Source organism: Embiotoca jacksoni, unplaced genomic scaffold, assembly GCF_022577435.1.
Source record: "Embiotoca jacksoni isolate LCO1_2020_lvr unplaced genomic scaffold, fEmbJac1.0.p SCAF_27, whole genome shotgun sequence".
NCBI classification, from domain to species: Eukaryota; Metazoa; Chordata; class Actinopteri; family Embiotocidae; genus Embiotoca; species Embiotoca jacksoni.
This window is the reverse complement of record NW_027185378.1, coordinates 5,376,712-5,393,852: the sequence shown is the minus strand read 5'-3', so window position 1 is coordinate 5,393,852 and position 17,141 is coordinate 5,376,712. Positions and strand designations below refer to the sequence as shown.

The 17,141-nt window shown below is 40.6% G+C and overlaps 1 protein-coding gene across 1 annotated transcript in view; it reads left to right on the top strand.

Moving 5' to 3' along the window:
* babam2 (BRISC and BRCA1 A complex member 2) overlaps positions 1-15,532 on the top strand; it is a 78,171-nt gene extending 62,639 nt beyond the window's left edge. The window contains exons 8-12 of the mRNA XM_069160938.1: positions 4,071-4,170; positions 12,265-12,335; positions 12,452-12,534; positions 12,665-12,818; positions 14,654-15,532. Of these exons, the coding sequence (XP_069017039.1) occupies positions 4,071-4,170; positions 12,265-12,335; positions 12,452-12,534; positions 12,665-12,818; positions 14,654-14,717 (472 nt within the window). The 3' untranslated portion in view covers positions 14,718-15,532. The remainder of the gene's footprint in view (positions 1-4,070; positions 4,171-12,264; positions 12,336-12,451; positions 12,535-12,664; positions 12,819-14,653) is intronic.
* The last annotated feature ends 1,609 nt before the right edge of the window (positions 15,533-17,141 follow it).

Sequence of the window (17,141 nt, the reverse complement as noted above, 5' to 3'; positions counted from 1 at the left end):
CACATTTGAATCTCCAAACAGTTCTTGGCCTTATCTTTGACTTTGATAATGAATCATGGATGCTCTCTTTCCTATTGAGCCTTTATCTGTTCTCACGCTGTCACACACACACACACACACACACACACACACACACACACACACACACACACACACACTCTCTCTTTCTATCTCTCTCACACACACACACAACCAGACATAAACAAACAAACTGAGCTTCGTCACCATCCACCTGAGTCACAGAGGATAATCTCTCCGGTTGATGAAGTCACAGGCAGCCCCGTCACTGTACGGCATGAGTGTCTGCGTGTTCACGTGTGCATGTAGTGTGCATGTAGTCTACTGTAAATATGTCATACAGTAGCTTGCAGCATTGCTCAGAGGGTTTGTTAGGCAGCATGTCTGCATGGTGACTGCAGTATGTGTGGGCAGTGTTGAGAGCGGTGTCACCAGTGGAGACAGAAGCGGCGACTCTTCAGGGTGCCACTTGGAAAGTAAAACACCATTATGTCTAGATTGTGAGCCCGCCCACACGAAGCTCAGTCTGAAGCACTCTGAAGCTCTAATCCTGGAAGTCTGGTAATGTTGGTAAAGACCCAGGAGCATTCTACTTCTTGTTGTCTTTATTTTGTAAACCGAAACATCTTTACTTTGTGTTTATGCGTGTAGATACGACGCCAAAACGTGCACATCATTTTCCATCAGTCACTTTTGATCTCGGCATTTACAGCATATCACTTTGGTCAGTGTTGTCTCAGCCCACCAGGGGATCTCCACTGATATTACACATAAAGGTCAGTGTTCTTGTCATGGGGAGTAAAACCACTCAGCCTGGGAACAGTTTATTTTAAGTGTGGCTCTGCATGCGCTTTATCAGATTTGAGAAATGAACCCTTATGATGTTATCATAGTTTAGACTCGTGGACAATTACCTTGTACCAGGAAGCCTGTGTTACAACCGGGGAATGTGGTGTTTGATGTCCGGGTGGGGAGTGTCTGATAACTAGTTGCATTGTGGAAAATGTAGCATCCACTGAGCACCAATACCGCCAACAGCAAGGATCTGATCTCTGTCACTTCCCTGTCTCTATTACGCCAATCTAAAAAAAGGCAAAATGCCCAAAAAGAATGTTTAAAAAGGAAATGTTGCACCCACTGTGAGCCTGACCCACACTAGGGACTGAGAAGTCCGGCCATCTGGGCCTCTGCTGCTTTGATTTTCAAAATCTGTTACACAACACGTGTTGGTCCCTCAAATGTAAGTGAATGTCATGGGTGTCCAACTGGTGGGTCAGCTCCAATCTGATAAAAGGGTCATAAGAGAAAATGACTTTGCAATGTAGAAACATGTCTGCAGCATAAATTTATTTTTGAGGTTGTATTTTTCACTTGACAGTGAGTTGTGTGTCTAACTGTCGCTAATGTGAGCCTTGCACATTCATTGACTGTCGTGATGTTTCCGGTCTTTGCTGCTTGTAGCAGAAACTGAGAAGACGCTACCTCCGCCACAATACAATGAACAGTTATGAGGCAGAAAATAATCCATTTAAAATATAATTTTAGTTAGTTTTCACCCATCTTATTTCCCGTTATGTTGCTATTGTTGGCTTTATTATGCTAACTTTAATAATCTCCACCTCAATTGAAGACAAAACAAGGAATTCCAAAAACACAGGGAATTTTGTGAAAGCAAGATTAAGCTCCCTGCAGCTATCCTAAAAAAAAAACAAAAAAAACCAACAACAATCATTTTAAATGTTTACTTTTAAATCAGAAATTAGTCATTTGGAACATCCATTTTGCCATTAAGATTTGGGATCCCGATGCGTGGATACTCGCTGGTGGACAAAATCCACCTGCGTGTTCATCCACACACACTGTGTATTGCCATGTTCTTTTTAATCAGGTCTTAATACTTGTAACTGTTGTTAGTTTTAAACCTGGAATACTCCCTTATGCCTTGAGGGGTTGTCAGTTTTCATTTCATGAATTAAACTTGAAAGGTAGCGCAGTCGTTAGCCGTCCTCACAGCAATGAAGTCTTAGATTTGAATCCACTGACAGGCTGAATGGATGTTAGATTGGTTTGTGTGTAGACAGTGACCTGATGTCTTAAGGGGATATATTCGTTCGACCAGCTTTAAACCACTGTTACAGAACTTCTCAAATATTAAACTGTGAATTGTTGGAAGGCTTTGTAGTTAGTACGAGTACGTGAGATCAATATCTAACCAGGCTCAATTCAAGTGAATATTGCAGGGGAAAAGCCAGTGAAATCCAAAATGCCTCGCATTTGTTCAGATGCCTGCCATTGACACAAATGAATGACGAACACACCACCATCTATTTTGTGGCTCTGTCCGCATTTCCATCTGAATGATATAGAGCTATTCTTAGATCTGTGGGAGGATAGATGGGCATCATCTAGATTTTCCTTTTCAAAGGCTTCTCTCCTCGTCGCTGTAAGCCATTTTCAATCGACTATTTGTTGGTGCACGGCAAAATGCACAGGCTAATGCTAATTATGTGCACAAAGCCAACTGTAAATGGTGGCTTTGGAGTTCTCAAGAAAAGGATTTTGACAAAGAAAAAGGCTTCATGACATGCATTACTTCTCTGTGAATAGGGCCTTATTAATATTCAGCAGAGCATCAGTTCCAAAAAGCTGGTAACATGTCTGACTTTTATCTTGGGCTAATTTTTTTATCTTCAGATTATCAGTATTTCACGTGAAATGATGAAGTGATGTGTGGTCAGAATTATTGGTAATTCTAAACACACCTCTCATGGTCAGTGTGTGTGTGTGTGTGTGTGTGTGTGTGTGTGTGTGTGTGTGTGTGTGTGTGTGTGTGTGTGTGTGTGTGTGTGTGTGTGTGTGTGTGTGTGAAAATTCCAGGACTCTAGTCATTGTGTTGACCTTTTTCTAACCTCATTTTTCCAGTAATGTTGGTGTTTTTTTGGTGATGACATCGAGCACATCATGAGATGCTCCACCTTCTTCCTCTCTACTCCCACAACCTTTCTTTGGAATTGGATTTTTCAGACTTGTGCAATTCTCTGGACTTCTGTGTCTGTCACCTGGTAGCAATTAGAAAATGTGACCAACATTTTTAAACAGCGTGAGCAGAACAGTGATTTTTTTTTTTTTTTAGATGGATGATGCGATGGAATTGATGGGATCATGATTGTAATCTGTGACTCGCTGTTAGGTTGCATCTCTACATTCTTACCTTTTCACATCATAGACTTTCTGACCAACTAAAAAACAAGCCCCGAGGCCCAGAATCTCAGCATATGTGATCATTGACATTTGACATTATGCCGCAGGATGTATGCAATTTACATGCATCATCCATGCTTAACCTGGTAAACGGTCACTTCAGCGTTGCTTTTAGACAAGATTTCTAGATGTCCTGTGACCGCTCCACTGTAATGAAGAATGTAATAAAAATAGAAAGCAGCAGCAGCAGAACCCCCCCCCCCCCCTCTCTCTCTCTCCCTGTGTCTTAAAATGAGCATTAAAAGCCAATAAGCAGTTTCTTGAGACCTTTAACCCATCCTCAGGGTATTCCCTCTGTTTTTGCCCGAGATCAAAAAAAAAAAAAAAATGAGGGAGTGACTACTCTTGTTGGTTAGTCACTGGAGAACTGCAGCAGCAGATTTCCTGATTAAACAAGCATGCACTAATCACTAATGGAGCTGTGCTGCAGGATTAAATCAGGAGGATGTCAAAAATAATGATTGAACAAGTGAAGGAGAATGAGGAGGATGCCACAGGCATGACTGGCTCTTTTTTTTTTTTTTTTTTTTTTTTTTTTTTTTTCTTATTAATTGCGCAATTTCAGGTACATAGCAGCAAATGAGAACATGTTTCATGTTGGTTTTGTTTTGTTTTGGAGTCAAGTCAAGCGGTTGTACACAGTCCTGAATTGGTTCTGGAGCCGTGCACAGCTACAGACATATGTTACAGCGTAAAATACAATTGAAATAGCCTTAAAATATATACAATAATATATATATTACACGTAATACTAAGACTAACTCTTGTCTTCTTTTTTTGTTTCCAATCAGTGCTCTGGGAGGCTCCTCTGCACTTCATATCCCAGCCTTTCCCAGTGGAGGATGCCTAATTGATTATGTCCCTCAAGTGTGTCAGTTACTCACCAACAAGGTAAAAATGTTTACTATTCTCCTGTTACATCTGGTGTGGTTAGATGTGCTTTGTGTGCTGTGTGTATGTATAATTTCACATGATGTTTCACCTTAAATGTCTTGGTATTTTAAGAGCAAGATTCCATACTCTCTATGTGGGTGTGTGACAGGTGTATGAATCATTTAATGCACATTTGTAAGCCGCGGTGCAGCTAAGCATGCATCCACTGAGCGATGTCTTTTGTCAAGCTGTGTGTGTGTGTGTGAGTGTATTCATGCACGTGTGTCTGGCATCTGCCATCGTGGGCGTACTGGCCAACCTCCATAGGCTGTCTGAGTGCTCCTTGGCCTCCTCAGGTTGACAAGTAGATATGCAGTGTGGACACGATGTAATGCCACTTCCCTTAAGGCACGTCCCCATCCCCCGCACCCTCACACACACAGACATATACATAATGCACACAGATACCCTTCATGTCATCGTGTTCACCTGGAATCTGACCAGGAGAGCATCTGGAACACTCGTTCGAGTCCAGTTGTGTCAGAGCCGCTCCCTTCACTTCCGTGGAAGAGGCCGCAGCCTTTGCTCAGAAATGCATGTTGAAAAGCAGTGTCAATTGCAGATAAAGGGAGTGGGACTCAAGTAAGGAGGAGCCTTGTTCAGAATGTCAGCATCTCTGATTTCGAGAGTAAATGCAACATGCTCAGTGAAACATGGACTCCTTTTAATCCACATCCCTCCTATTGATTTCAAGCACGGCCACTGGCTCCTTTCAGTATGCAAGGTGTAATCAGCACAAACTGCTGTTCTGAGCTACTTTAACAATAGTTTTCTGATTTTATGATACTACTGCAAAGAACATCCTGCTCTCCTGACAGTGGTTTAACTAGCACTGCTATAATAAATCAGAAATTTAAAATAGCATTCAAATGCAGGAAAAACATGTAATATCCAACCTTTATTCTCTCTGAAATCAAAGTGCAACGCAAAATGGGGAAAAATACTGTATCTTGAAGGAATAATCATTACACTTCACCTTAAAAGTAAGAAGCAGCATTTGTGTTGCCTTGATCTTAACAAATTTGATGTTTCTTAACATTTTGTTTCACTTAAAATCTTAGAATTCTGCAGCATTATTTTTTTTTATTTTAAACAATATACTTCACTTACTATATACTATACTTACTTAATTGAAATAGATTATTTGAAAAGTGCCAGACTTAATTATATTTAAAATATTCAAGCAACTTCCACAGGTAATTGTGTTCTAATGTAAGGAGAGCTGGGTTGATAGCCAGTTAGCTGAAGCACTTAATTGGGCTGCAGCAGTACATATTTTACTTCTAGATTGTTATATTGCAAAGTGTAATAATATTTATAACATGTTTATGTTGTACATATCCAAACATAGTTAAAAAGTACATTAAAAACAAAGAATTGCAGTAACTGCAATAAAAATTATAAAACGATCAAATAACACTGTAATGCTGTCAGATAGGAAAAAGACATCAGTGAGTTTTAAGGAGAGATTTTGGAGCTATTAGAAGGGCCCCGCCCGAGGATTTAAAACAGCGATCAGGTTTTTAGGGAATTGTCAGCGATGTGGTCGCTTCTCTGTTAAAAGCCTGGCTGCAGGGCTTTGTATAAGCCATAGTCTTTGGGTGTATCGCCTGCTGAGAACAGGATAAAGTGACAGTATTCAAGTCTGAGATAAAAGCATGAAAGACCTTTTTCTAGATCTGCAAATGAGAGGATAATTTTGGTTAAATTTCCCAGGTGGACAAAGCAGGACTTTACCATTTAAATCATGTGAGAATCAAAAAGAAAAAATCTGAAGTTAGATATACATAACCTATGTGTAATTCTATTTATTTTTGTAAAAATTGTGTCCAATTCTTAATTCATAAAGCAAGACTTAATATACACAGTTGCATATCACCTGCAAAGCAACAAAAATCTCTATCTTTGCATTGTTTGCCCCATAGATGCTGTAATTAAAAAGGGACCCAGAATAGATCTCTGGGGAACCCCACAAAACAGAGATGCTGAAGAGAAAGAGTCATCTCCAAGCATAACAGAGAAGGAGCTGTTTGACAGGTAGAAACAAACCAATCCTGAACTACAGCATTAATAATGTTTTTTCGGATGACCTGTTGGGCTTTAAAATGTTTTGATTGTGGCTTTTGGATGTGAGAATTAATCCAGAATTGGCTTTAAGTAGCAATTAGCAAAGTCTCCTTCAATAGCACACATGTGGCTCTTTTGTGGAACAAGAAATAGCATTTGGCATTCTATGGTGTCACTTCTTGCCCCCCAAAAAAATACAACCTGAGCTTTGGAAATGTAAGCAGTGAGAAGGAGTCATTATATTATTGTTCTGTGTGGCTGTAAAAGTATGTGAATTTGTTCAACTGAAGCCAAAAAATATATTAAAATACATAAATAAATAGGACATTGTTCTAGCATCTCAGAAAATCTCTGCGAGGACAAGCTGTGCAGTCATTTAATTCTTTTAACACCATCAGTTATTTCCTCCCACTTATTCCAGATGCTAGGATTGCATTGACACAACTACAGTGTACTGCCACATACCGCTGTGACTGACTGTGATTGTGCTGGGTGATGGCAGCACACTGTGTCTGCAGAGCTCTGAAATTACCAATGTAAGTCAGCTTCAGAGGTTAATAGGCCTTGTGACATGCACATTGGTGATGAACTGACTTGACCAATTTCAGTTTTGACAAGATAGTGATAATTAGACTGAGAAAAAGACAGAATAATTAATAATAGAAGGAGAATAATAAAATGTGTCAAGTGTCTGCTTTAATGACATTCCCCATTTTTGTAGGTGTCTCTTTATGTGTGTTCTAGGTCACTGTTATAGTCTGCATCAAGATATGTTATCAACATAATGATCAATCCAATCACAACAGTGAAATGTATGGCTGACATATAGAGATTGTGATCTCATTGCTGCCGTCCTCTTTGCATTTGAACACACGCTGTGCAGTACACAGTAGGAGAAGCACTGTCAACGGGAACAATAGTAATCACTTGTTGGTTGGATGCATGATTACACCGACACAAATTGGTTATTATTTGTGGAGGAAAAAACATTTATTTGATTGGAAACAGAGTAAATAACAGGTTGTTCCTGCCCCTATAATGACTAAGAATTCACGCTGCAACTATTCCAAGGGAACCAGAGCTAAATTACTCCATCATATCGGCGAAGGATCTTACTTTTTACTGCTTTTCTGAAGAAATGTGTTCAGAGCAGCCTGTAGAATATCTTACAACACGATGAATTAGTAAGTAAATGGCTTTTGAATCAGCACTTATAATCTTCATCACTTCATCTTTTTTAACAGAATTTGTTCCAATTGAATAGATGATGTTTTTTCAACTGCAAATGACCAAAACCACTTTGCTACGACAATTCATTTCAATTTTGGAATTAACAAAAGGTCAAATTCACAAACTTTTACTCCATTAAATTAATTTCAATATAATTCATCTCCATTAAATCCTTATATTTGCATTCTGATCATCTTGCAGACAGTGGATCGTCCAGGTACCACTAAATGCGGGTTTATGCCTGCAGTGTGGTGCCAATTTCTCACCAGCTGGCTGGGTACTTTCTGCATATTGTTTCTTGGCTAAAATTTAATTTTTCCAATATTACGTTCCTCAGATCTGTATTAAAAGATACATTTTATCTGATTGAAATGCAAGAAATTCATAAATTGCAAATTTGTTCATTTATAATCCTAAAATACCAAGAAATGCTATTAAAGGTTTACATCCATACTGTAGAGGTCAGATATCAATATGTGAATGTCTTGTTCTAACCAAGTTAACCATTAGGGTTTTTTTTCATATGTATATCTTCGACTTTCACATTAAGTACTTTCACATGATTATCGACACAAACATCTTTGCTTTACTGTCAGTAAAAAAAAAGTTGAACTCTGCCACCCAAGTGATGGTGGCAGCACGAGAGAGCACAACACGTGAATCATCAGGCTGATTAATCCATACAGTGACTTATTCACTGTACATGAAGAAAAGAGCAATGAGCAGTGAGAGTGCATCTCCCAGAAGCAGAAAAAAACAGCAAACTCCCAAGTAAGTCACGATATTTCTAATATGTGGACGTGTTAGTTACAGTGTATTTTTTTTATTCATTTCAGTATCATGTCTGTAAACTGTACTTTTATTATTCTTAAATAGAATCAAGTGGACACTAATGTCTGAGCATGTGATCGTCTTTTAGTGATTAATTATTCTTATTTTCAGTACAGTGTTTGCTATAGTGCTTGGTGTTAATACACACTGTATAAAAAAAAAATTACTCAATACCATAAACTATTGATTTTTAAGATACATTTTTCGTCAGATATGGGCTCAGTTACACTTAATAACATGAAAGTTGTGGGTGGTGTGAATGCGTATGTGACAGAGAGGGAGAAGAGATTTCTTCATCACTTCCGGCGTTATTGCATCACGCTCCCCACGGACACATGCACAAACACAATAAATGAATGCGCAGGCGAGGGAGTCATGGGTGCGGGCATGTTTGAATACCTGCAGAGCAAGATCACCTATCTTGCATCACTCAAAGCTCCAGGCAGCCAATAGAACGACTTGGCCGCAAGTCACGTTGACAGTGGAGGCAGGAAATCCTTTCTCAGTATGAGTGTGAAAGTTCAGTGAACCACAGTTCCCTTCAAACAGACACACACACACACACATACAGTGTCACTAAATAAACAGCTTATTGAGTATGCGGCCTTGCAGCTTTTGAGAAAGCTAAATTGCCGCCTCCACTGTTCCATGTAAACATAATTGAACAGGACGCTGAGTCACAATACGTGTACGTGTTTAAGAGTTCTTGCAGAGATGAGACCCATCATACTCACTACTGTGTGTATCACAGATTACGACTTTCCTCTTTCACAAAATGCCGTCATTCATACATGGTTGGTGAGTAATCACAAATATGCTGTGGCAGTGGGGAAGGCAATACTTTCTCCAGCTTATTAATGACACACCGTGGCCTCAAATGAACCACAATTTTACAATATGCTTTGACTGCAACGAATAATCATCGATGAAGCATTATAAACACGCTGGCACCAATTATCAAATCAGCTCATTATTCTTACACTTCTGAAGGACAAGCTCGGTTTATCCCTTCCTGTAAATATGGGAACTCTACTTCATCCTTCAGTTTATTCTTCAAATTGCGGCGTGACCTCTACTTTCTTAAACGTCTAAAAACTCTTGTGTTATTTACCCCACTGTGGCAACATGCTTCTCTGACCAAAGGATAATCCCAGTTTATTGAACCTGTAATATTTCCCGTTTGAAATGTGCTAAGCTCAAGGCAAAAATGCACTGTTTACCCAGGAGGCTGCGGATAGCATGCCAGCCCTTTTCATGTTGCAACAATAAAATGGTAAGATACACACTGGGTGATAGAGACTCCAACTGTGAGTAACTGCAGTGCGATTAAACCAAAACACAACTCAACAAACAAACAATCCCACTCTTTTGTTTTTTGTATAGTTTTACTGAGGGTATGATATCCAACTCATGTATCTCTCAGCTACCATTTTCACTTGGATCGTTGTGGGTCCAGGTATGTAGCCGGAGGTGAGTATAAATTGCGGGTGGGGACACGTGTTTTAACCCCTTTTATAGGATTTGATGTGTTTGGTTTGGTCCATCTTTCTTCTGTCTTTTCTCCAGCTTATTTTGGGGGTGGTGGAAACAGTGGTGATAAGGCCTGAAGGTTTATTTGTTGTAGTTACACAGCTGGAATCACTCTCCTCTGTGGGCACATCTATTTCTCAAGTCTGGAAACAACAGGTAGCTTGTTTGTGCAGCAAAAGTTCATCTCTCAGTCTGCTGCGGAGAGCAGTAATCACAGCAACAACACCAGAAATCAAATGCAATGATTTGTGATCCTCCTCACACTTAGCTTGTGTAAAATTAGTATGACCCATATTGTCACAATAGCCACGTTGATGGAAAGTACACCAGTTTGAAATCAACTGGAATTATCTTTTAAATACCACGAGGCAAAATTGTAGCATCAATCAGAACATCACTGTCCATAACTACGTTGTAAAACATATTCCCGCTGGTGTGGTAAGAAATGGATTTTACTCAGCTGCATATTGTTTATGCCTCTTTAAATAAAGAAAGCGTTCAAGTTGGTATGTAGTTACAGCTAAAGGAATTCTGCGACAGGTATCTTCTGAGTTGTCCAGTAATCGAAGTAGTCAACAGCATGGCCCGACAGTGAAATATCAGGATCCTGCAAAGGCTCAGTGTTGCGAGGCGAACAGAGTCGGTCACCTTCACGGTTGGCTGGCTGACCGCAGGCCTTCTCACCTGCCCAGATGCTCAACAGTCAAGCGAGCCCTGAACTTCTCCTCTTTGGACCTAAAGATAATCGTTAATCACACCTGTCAACATGTGCTGAAGACATGCTGGTCATGTGCTCACAACAGGGGAAGCTGTACTCGTGCACTGCAGTGGGTTAGTGTGTCTCTACTTGTCTAAATTCCATCTCACTACCTTTTTATGTATGCTGCTATGTGTTATGTGCAACAGCGGAACAGTTACATGACTGGTTGAAAGGTGAGAACACCTGTGTCGTGAAAAGGAACATTGTGAAACAAAATGTTTCATTACGTAAAGTGACATAAAAGGAAATTTGTTCAATGGGAGGCATTTTGAAATAAAACATTGTGTTACGAAATTTTAAAAAAAAAAAGGAACTTTAAAACAAAACTTAATGTAGAGGCGCGAAATAAAAATGGTCACTGAAATGGAAAAATTGTATAAAAATTAATACAGCACCTTGAGCAGACGGTCTTCTTGTTACATTTGACAGATTCTTTGGTAGAGCTGTTAACACCAGCTTATTTGGCTGTCAAGTGTTAAGTTAAAGACTTAGTACTTCTGCGACATTTAAATTTGCCCGTACAAAGACTTGCATGTAATACTACTTTTGTACTTGGGGCTGGCTTTAAACTGAAAGATACTATTAAAAAGTTCACTTCTCAAGAAAGACCCTGAAACGATGTGGAAAAGACAGATGACGAGTGGGGACAAAAGAGGTACGCGAGCATACGACTGAGATCAATATGCACAATATTCTTAAACATTATTGTTCCATTATTCTTGAACGGGTGCATGAATGAAGTTGCTGCCAGGTCAGCGGTCTGAGACCTTGGACTCCCTCATGCCACTCTCAGTGACGGTCTTTGTTGCAAGTCATCTCTCCGAGTCCGACCATGCTATGTTTGTCTTACTGCTGTCACCCATCAACTCCATTCATAATGCCATGGAAATAATTGTTAAAACTGTGCTGCTCCTGTCAGGACCATTTTCTCACTGGATTAACCAATCAGGACGTCACATCTTTAAACGACTACATTGCCTTGGCTCACAAAGTTCATTTACGGCATTTCTCTGCAGTTATTTGCGAGTTAGTTTAAACAGGTATTTTTCCCTAGATTTATATTGGTCTTAAATATAACTGGAGCAAGAACGTCTTAAAAAGTTAGATTTTTATTTTGTTGATTCAGCTGATACCCTTTAATTCTAAAGTCAAATAAGTGTAAACTGTATATAAAAGTGGGTGTAGTTTCCAGATCTGATAAGTGAAACCAAACATGGAAGTGCCATAAAGTGCAATAGTACCAAAGGGGTTGCTTCCAAAAAGCCTCGCATTCAACTTATCTCGTGAAATACAAAGTCATTACATCTTTTCTGCAAGTCGTTATGGTGTCATTTGCTAAATTTACTCCTTCTGAACCGTGTTCTGACGCTCCATCTGACAATAATTCCTGAATTAATTAGATATCAGGCTCCCGGAGAGGAGTATATTCTGGTGTGCTTGACATGCCTGGGGGGGTGGGGGGGTGTCAGGTTCCCGCTACAGGTGGGAGAACCTTCTTTGGGTTTCCAGTCAGATCCGCTTGTGTCGTTCGTTCCGAACGTTTCTCCTCAGGAGTCGCCGCTGCTCACTTTCAAATACTGTTTGCTTTTGCCTGCTTTCACTTCCACTCACCCTCTAACTTTGCTCTGTTTTAGGTGCAGTATGTCATCCAAGGCTATCACAAGAGGAGAGAGTACATCGCTGCTTTTCTCAGCCACTTTGGAATGTGAGTCATCTATCGGGGACCACATCCTCCACTGAAGTGATCCCAACGTGTGTGCAGCGGCCAATAATTTGTTTCTGTCGTTGGAAACACGAATATAATCAGTGCGTGTGTTGCAGGGGGGTGGTGGAGTATGACGCCGAGGGCTTCACAAAACTCACCCTTCTGCTCATGTGGAAAGACTTTTGCTTCCTCGTGCACGGTACGAAAGGTCGCACAGACACGCCCGTACAGAGTTTAGTGATTTGGATGACTTTTGATTCAGTCGCCTTCCGGTCTTCTTTTCCCCTCTCTCCCTCTTCAACATGTCTGTCTCCCCGTCCACTTTGCAGTGGATCTCCCGCTGTACTTCCCCAGGGACCAGCCCACCCTCACCTTCCAGTCCGTGTACCACTTCACGAACAGCGGCCAGCTCTACTCCCAGGTGCAGAAGTCCTATCCCTACAGCCCACGCTGGGATGGCAACGAGATGGCCAAGAGGGCAAAGTATGTCAAACCTGCCACGTGCATTTTGGAAATTACATGTTTGGTACATATTCTAAAGGATTATTCCACATTTAGGACATGAATAGTGAGATTTAATGGCGATGAACATCCGGGGGAAGCTTTAGACGGAGCGCCGTCTGTAATCCTGCTACTGATTTATTCCTTCTGGCAATAACATTAAAGATGCGCAACTGAAAGTAACATTAACGCTAGATCCACATCCCCTGTCGTACGTGAGCCGCGTTAGATTAACGTGAGCTTGCCGTTATTTCACCGTGTATAAATGGCGGCTGCCCCATGTGTGTTTGGAGTTTGTCTCGGCTGTTTTGTCGCCGCGTGCGCTCGTTGTAATGAGTTTGCGTCATAAATCTGTTTACTGACACGCCCATAATGTTACTGAATGGTTCTTCTTACTTGCAGCAGTACAACAGGTCAGCTGCTTATGTTAATGATCTTTAATGTTTTTGTTTAGTTTTTATTTATCAATGACAAACATTTCGTCCTAGTTCTCCTTATCAAATATTTGTAGTTTTTTTTTTTTTAGTTTTGTTTTCGTCGTGTAAAAAAAATAATATTTTTCATAGTTTTCTTTGAGGAAATTAACACTTAATATCCCCCTGGATGAGCTAGTTTTGCTCACTATATGGCAATCTACTAAAAGCAGCCAGACAGTTAACCAACTAATAAACCTAAAATCACTTGTCATGTCATTTATATTATGAATCTACTTCATAAAACATCATATTATAGTCGTATATGAGGCTGGAAGTCTTTCATTGCTTTTAAGAGGCTGATATATTCTAGCGTGCCTCCGTGTTTTGTTCCGGTTGATATTTCAGGAAGTTAAACACTGTTTAATGTGGCAGTGTCCGTTAAAATGTCCACTTTTAGATCAAATATTCAAGCTTACAAACAAAATGAACCTTTGTATATTTTTATTTCTCCAAAATTTAGTCTGTTTGATACTGCGATTCGTAAACTTAAGGAGGGTTGTTTCAGGTCTGGCTAAGAAATAGTGCAATTTAACTCCACAAAACCACAAACCTCTTTGTCTGGAACCAAATAAGACACTTTAATTAGTAAGTTGTGGATTTTCTGTCCTTTGGATGAAGTCGGGTTTGCTGAGTAACTATGCATCGAGCGTTTACGCTAATCAGCTGCTGGTTCCTGCTTCGTGTTTCACGGATATGAGAGTGTTGCTATTGGTGATTGTAAATTGGATGTAGGAGTAAACGTCGGCGCGGATAGTTGTGTGTTGGCCTTACGACGCACTGACAACGTGTCGAGGGTGCATCCGCCCTTCGGCCAAAGTCAGCTGGGATCAGCTGCAGCCCCCTCCCCCCCCCCCCCCCGCCCCCGCCCCCCGTGAGCCTGTACAGGATAAAGCGGGTATAGATAATGGATGGAGAGTGTTAGTAATCTTCTAATCTAACTTTAGAACCAAAGCTTTTAAGTGCAGTTCCCAAACTGCTGCAGTATTTCAACATTCAAGTCTAACCTGACGTAAACACATGCCAAATAGTACTTTGTGTCTTGTTGTTTATTTTCCCTTTTTGATTTTTTTTTTTTTCTTGTGGTTGAGCAATGTCTCCTGTGTTTCCCTCTGTGTTTTCCTGTGTTAACATGCGGAGACTAGGAAGTAAACACATTCTGCCTTTCATGTACACTATGATACACACTGAGGCTGCGACTGACCCGGTGAGTTTGTTAGATGCTTTGAAGCAGTTGAAGTGCAATTATTGTCACATTTTGGATGTTTTACTTGCCATACTTTCTCTGCCCCCCCCCCCCTCTCCCTCTTCCCCCTCTCTCCGACCTCTTCCTCTCTCACCCAGGGCGTACTTCAAGAGCTTCATCCCTCAGTTCCAGGAGGGAGCCTTTGCCAATGGGAAACTCTAGTATTTTCTAGCTTAATGACATGCCTGGAGAGTTGCCTGTGGGAGTGTGTATGTGAGTGTTTGTTTGTGCACTCCACTGTGTACCTGTACGTGAGTATGCGCAGACTTAGATTGGTGAAATATACTGTACTGTAACACTGCAGTGAGAATGGCCGTGTCCTTATTGCACAGACTGTGAAACTAGCATAGTTTGACCTCGCAATGGTTGCCTCATAGTTAGTATTTTCATTTTTACTGGAGCTGTAGAGAGTAGCCACTTCCCTGCACAAATTTAGTTGTCCAGACACAGCAGCACACTTTAGCAAAAACAAAAAAAAACTGTCTATAATGACAACTGATTCCAACAATTGCCAACACAGTTGAAAGGCTTTTATTTTGAAAAGAGACACCAAACTCTGACAGGAACTAAATGTGACAACCTTCGCGACAATTTGTCTGTTCGATCTAAAAAATAAAAAGCGTTTTTCTGTTGTGTTGTGCCGTTGACGACTCGCTCTAAGGAGTTAAAGCTCGGAGGTTTCGACTCAGCGATCCATCCGGAGATACTGTGATGGAACTACATATGTGAATATGTGGACATCACAAAGAGCAGGAGGGTTTTGTTCACTGTTCATTTGCCTTTGTCACTCACATGATTGTCAAATTTGGCTTCATCATTGATGTTAAAATGATCTCCGACTTGCCTTTTAGTTGTTGAAATTCTGTACGTTTCATTTCTTTAAAGCCCTGTGACGTCCGTCTGACATGTTGACAGTTACTGACGAATGTGTTTTGTCAAAATTTCTATCCAGTAAAGAAAATGTGTTTCCTCTGAAAGCGTGTCATGGTTTTGGTTGTAATGAACATCATCACTGGTATATGGTATAAATATTTTGTTATACCCTGGACATATTAAAGTGTATTAAAAAAGATATTAAAAAAGAAATGAGAAATGGGAAAAACCGAGTTCAGCCTTGTCCGTTTTGTGTCACATCCAGATTGTATCCGGGTTGATTTATCAAAAGTCTGAACAGCAGAAAACCACACCACGTGATTTTTGCAAACGGGATCCGAACCACGTTTAAAGGTGGTTTGACAAATCTGATTTCTACAAATGCGTCTCAGTCTGTACGCTCTGGTGGCTCAGGTCCGATTTCACAACGCGACAGACAAGGATGACATCATATTGAGAGTGACAGAGAGGGCAGACTCTGTTTCACCACTAGCAGAGCGCTAGTAGAGAGTGTCCATTTTGTTGCTATGGAGGACAACAAGAGCGGCGGTCCGTTGGCAGACACCGAAATATATTGTCTGCTGGCACTTTGCGTAGCTACACTTACGCCATTACCTCAGCAAACCATCCAAATAGGTCAGTTGATGTCGGAAGACACCAGAACCAATTCCTGTTGTCTTGCAAATAACAGTGCAGACAGTTTTATCCTAAAGATCTGATTTGAGAAAGAAATCCTATTTGCCTGCAGTCTGAACGAAGCCTAAAGCATTCAGGACATCAAGAAATGAAACCATCTGATGTCAGTTCCATCCGTATTTCCTATAAGAAGTGAAGTCGAATATATTCGAACTTTCCGAACCTGCATTTATTATTTGACTTGGAGGTCTGGTAGGATTTAGGGGGATCTCTTGGCAGAAGTGGAATGTAATATTCATATTCATGTTTTTAGGAGTTTATACTCACCAGAAACGTACGGTGTGTTCAGGCAAAAGTTCGCTTCACGTTTGGTCTGAACACACAGTAAGAATTATTGTCTCTTTGTGACCATAGAATGAGCCCTTAATATCTTCATAGGAAGCAGGTCCTCCTTCACGGTGCCTGCCGTGTTGGTCTGGAAATCACGCAGCAGCATGACTTTTGCGAATCCATTTACTACACGTTGAATAATTTCAATGGTTAAGTGAAACTTTTGACCGGCTGATGGTACTAATGGGACTAAAGTAAAGTCGTATTGAACTAAATCATTAGGATTCATTGAATATTAATGGAATCCAACAAAGTGGTGTCCTGACCAACCAACACTGGCATCCCAAAAGCTGCAAAAACAGGAAACGAAAACACATCATGAATAACATGTTACTCATTATTTGTTTTTTTTTGTTCCTCACAAAGTTTAAAATGACTCTCTCCCCTTCAAATGTGTAAAAGGTGTTCTTTCACGCGCCCACCTTTATATCTGTAATGCCTTTACAAAACCCCACAGATGCTGTTTTTTTTTTTTTGCAGGCCCCTACTGTGCTTGTGTAATACGGAGCCGCAGCACTGAGAGGATGAGTGTGTGTGTGTGTGTGTGTGTGTGTGTGTGTGTGTGTGTGTGTGTGTGTGAGTGTGAGTGTGTGAGTGTGCACATGGCCATGCATGGATGTGCACATGTGTGCTTTAGCGAGGCAGAGTGTGTGCTTGCTTGTTTTCATCATTAAATATGAGGGTCAT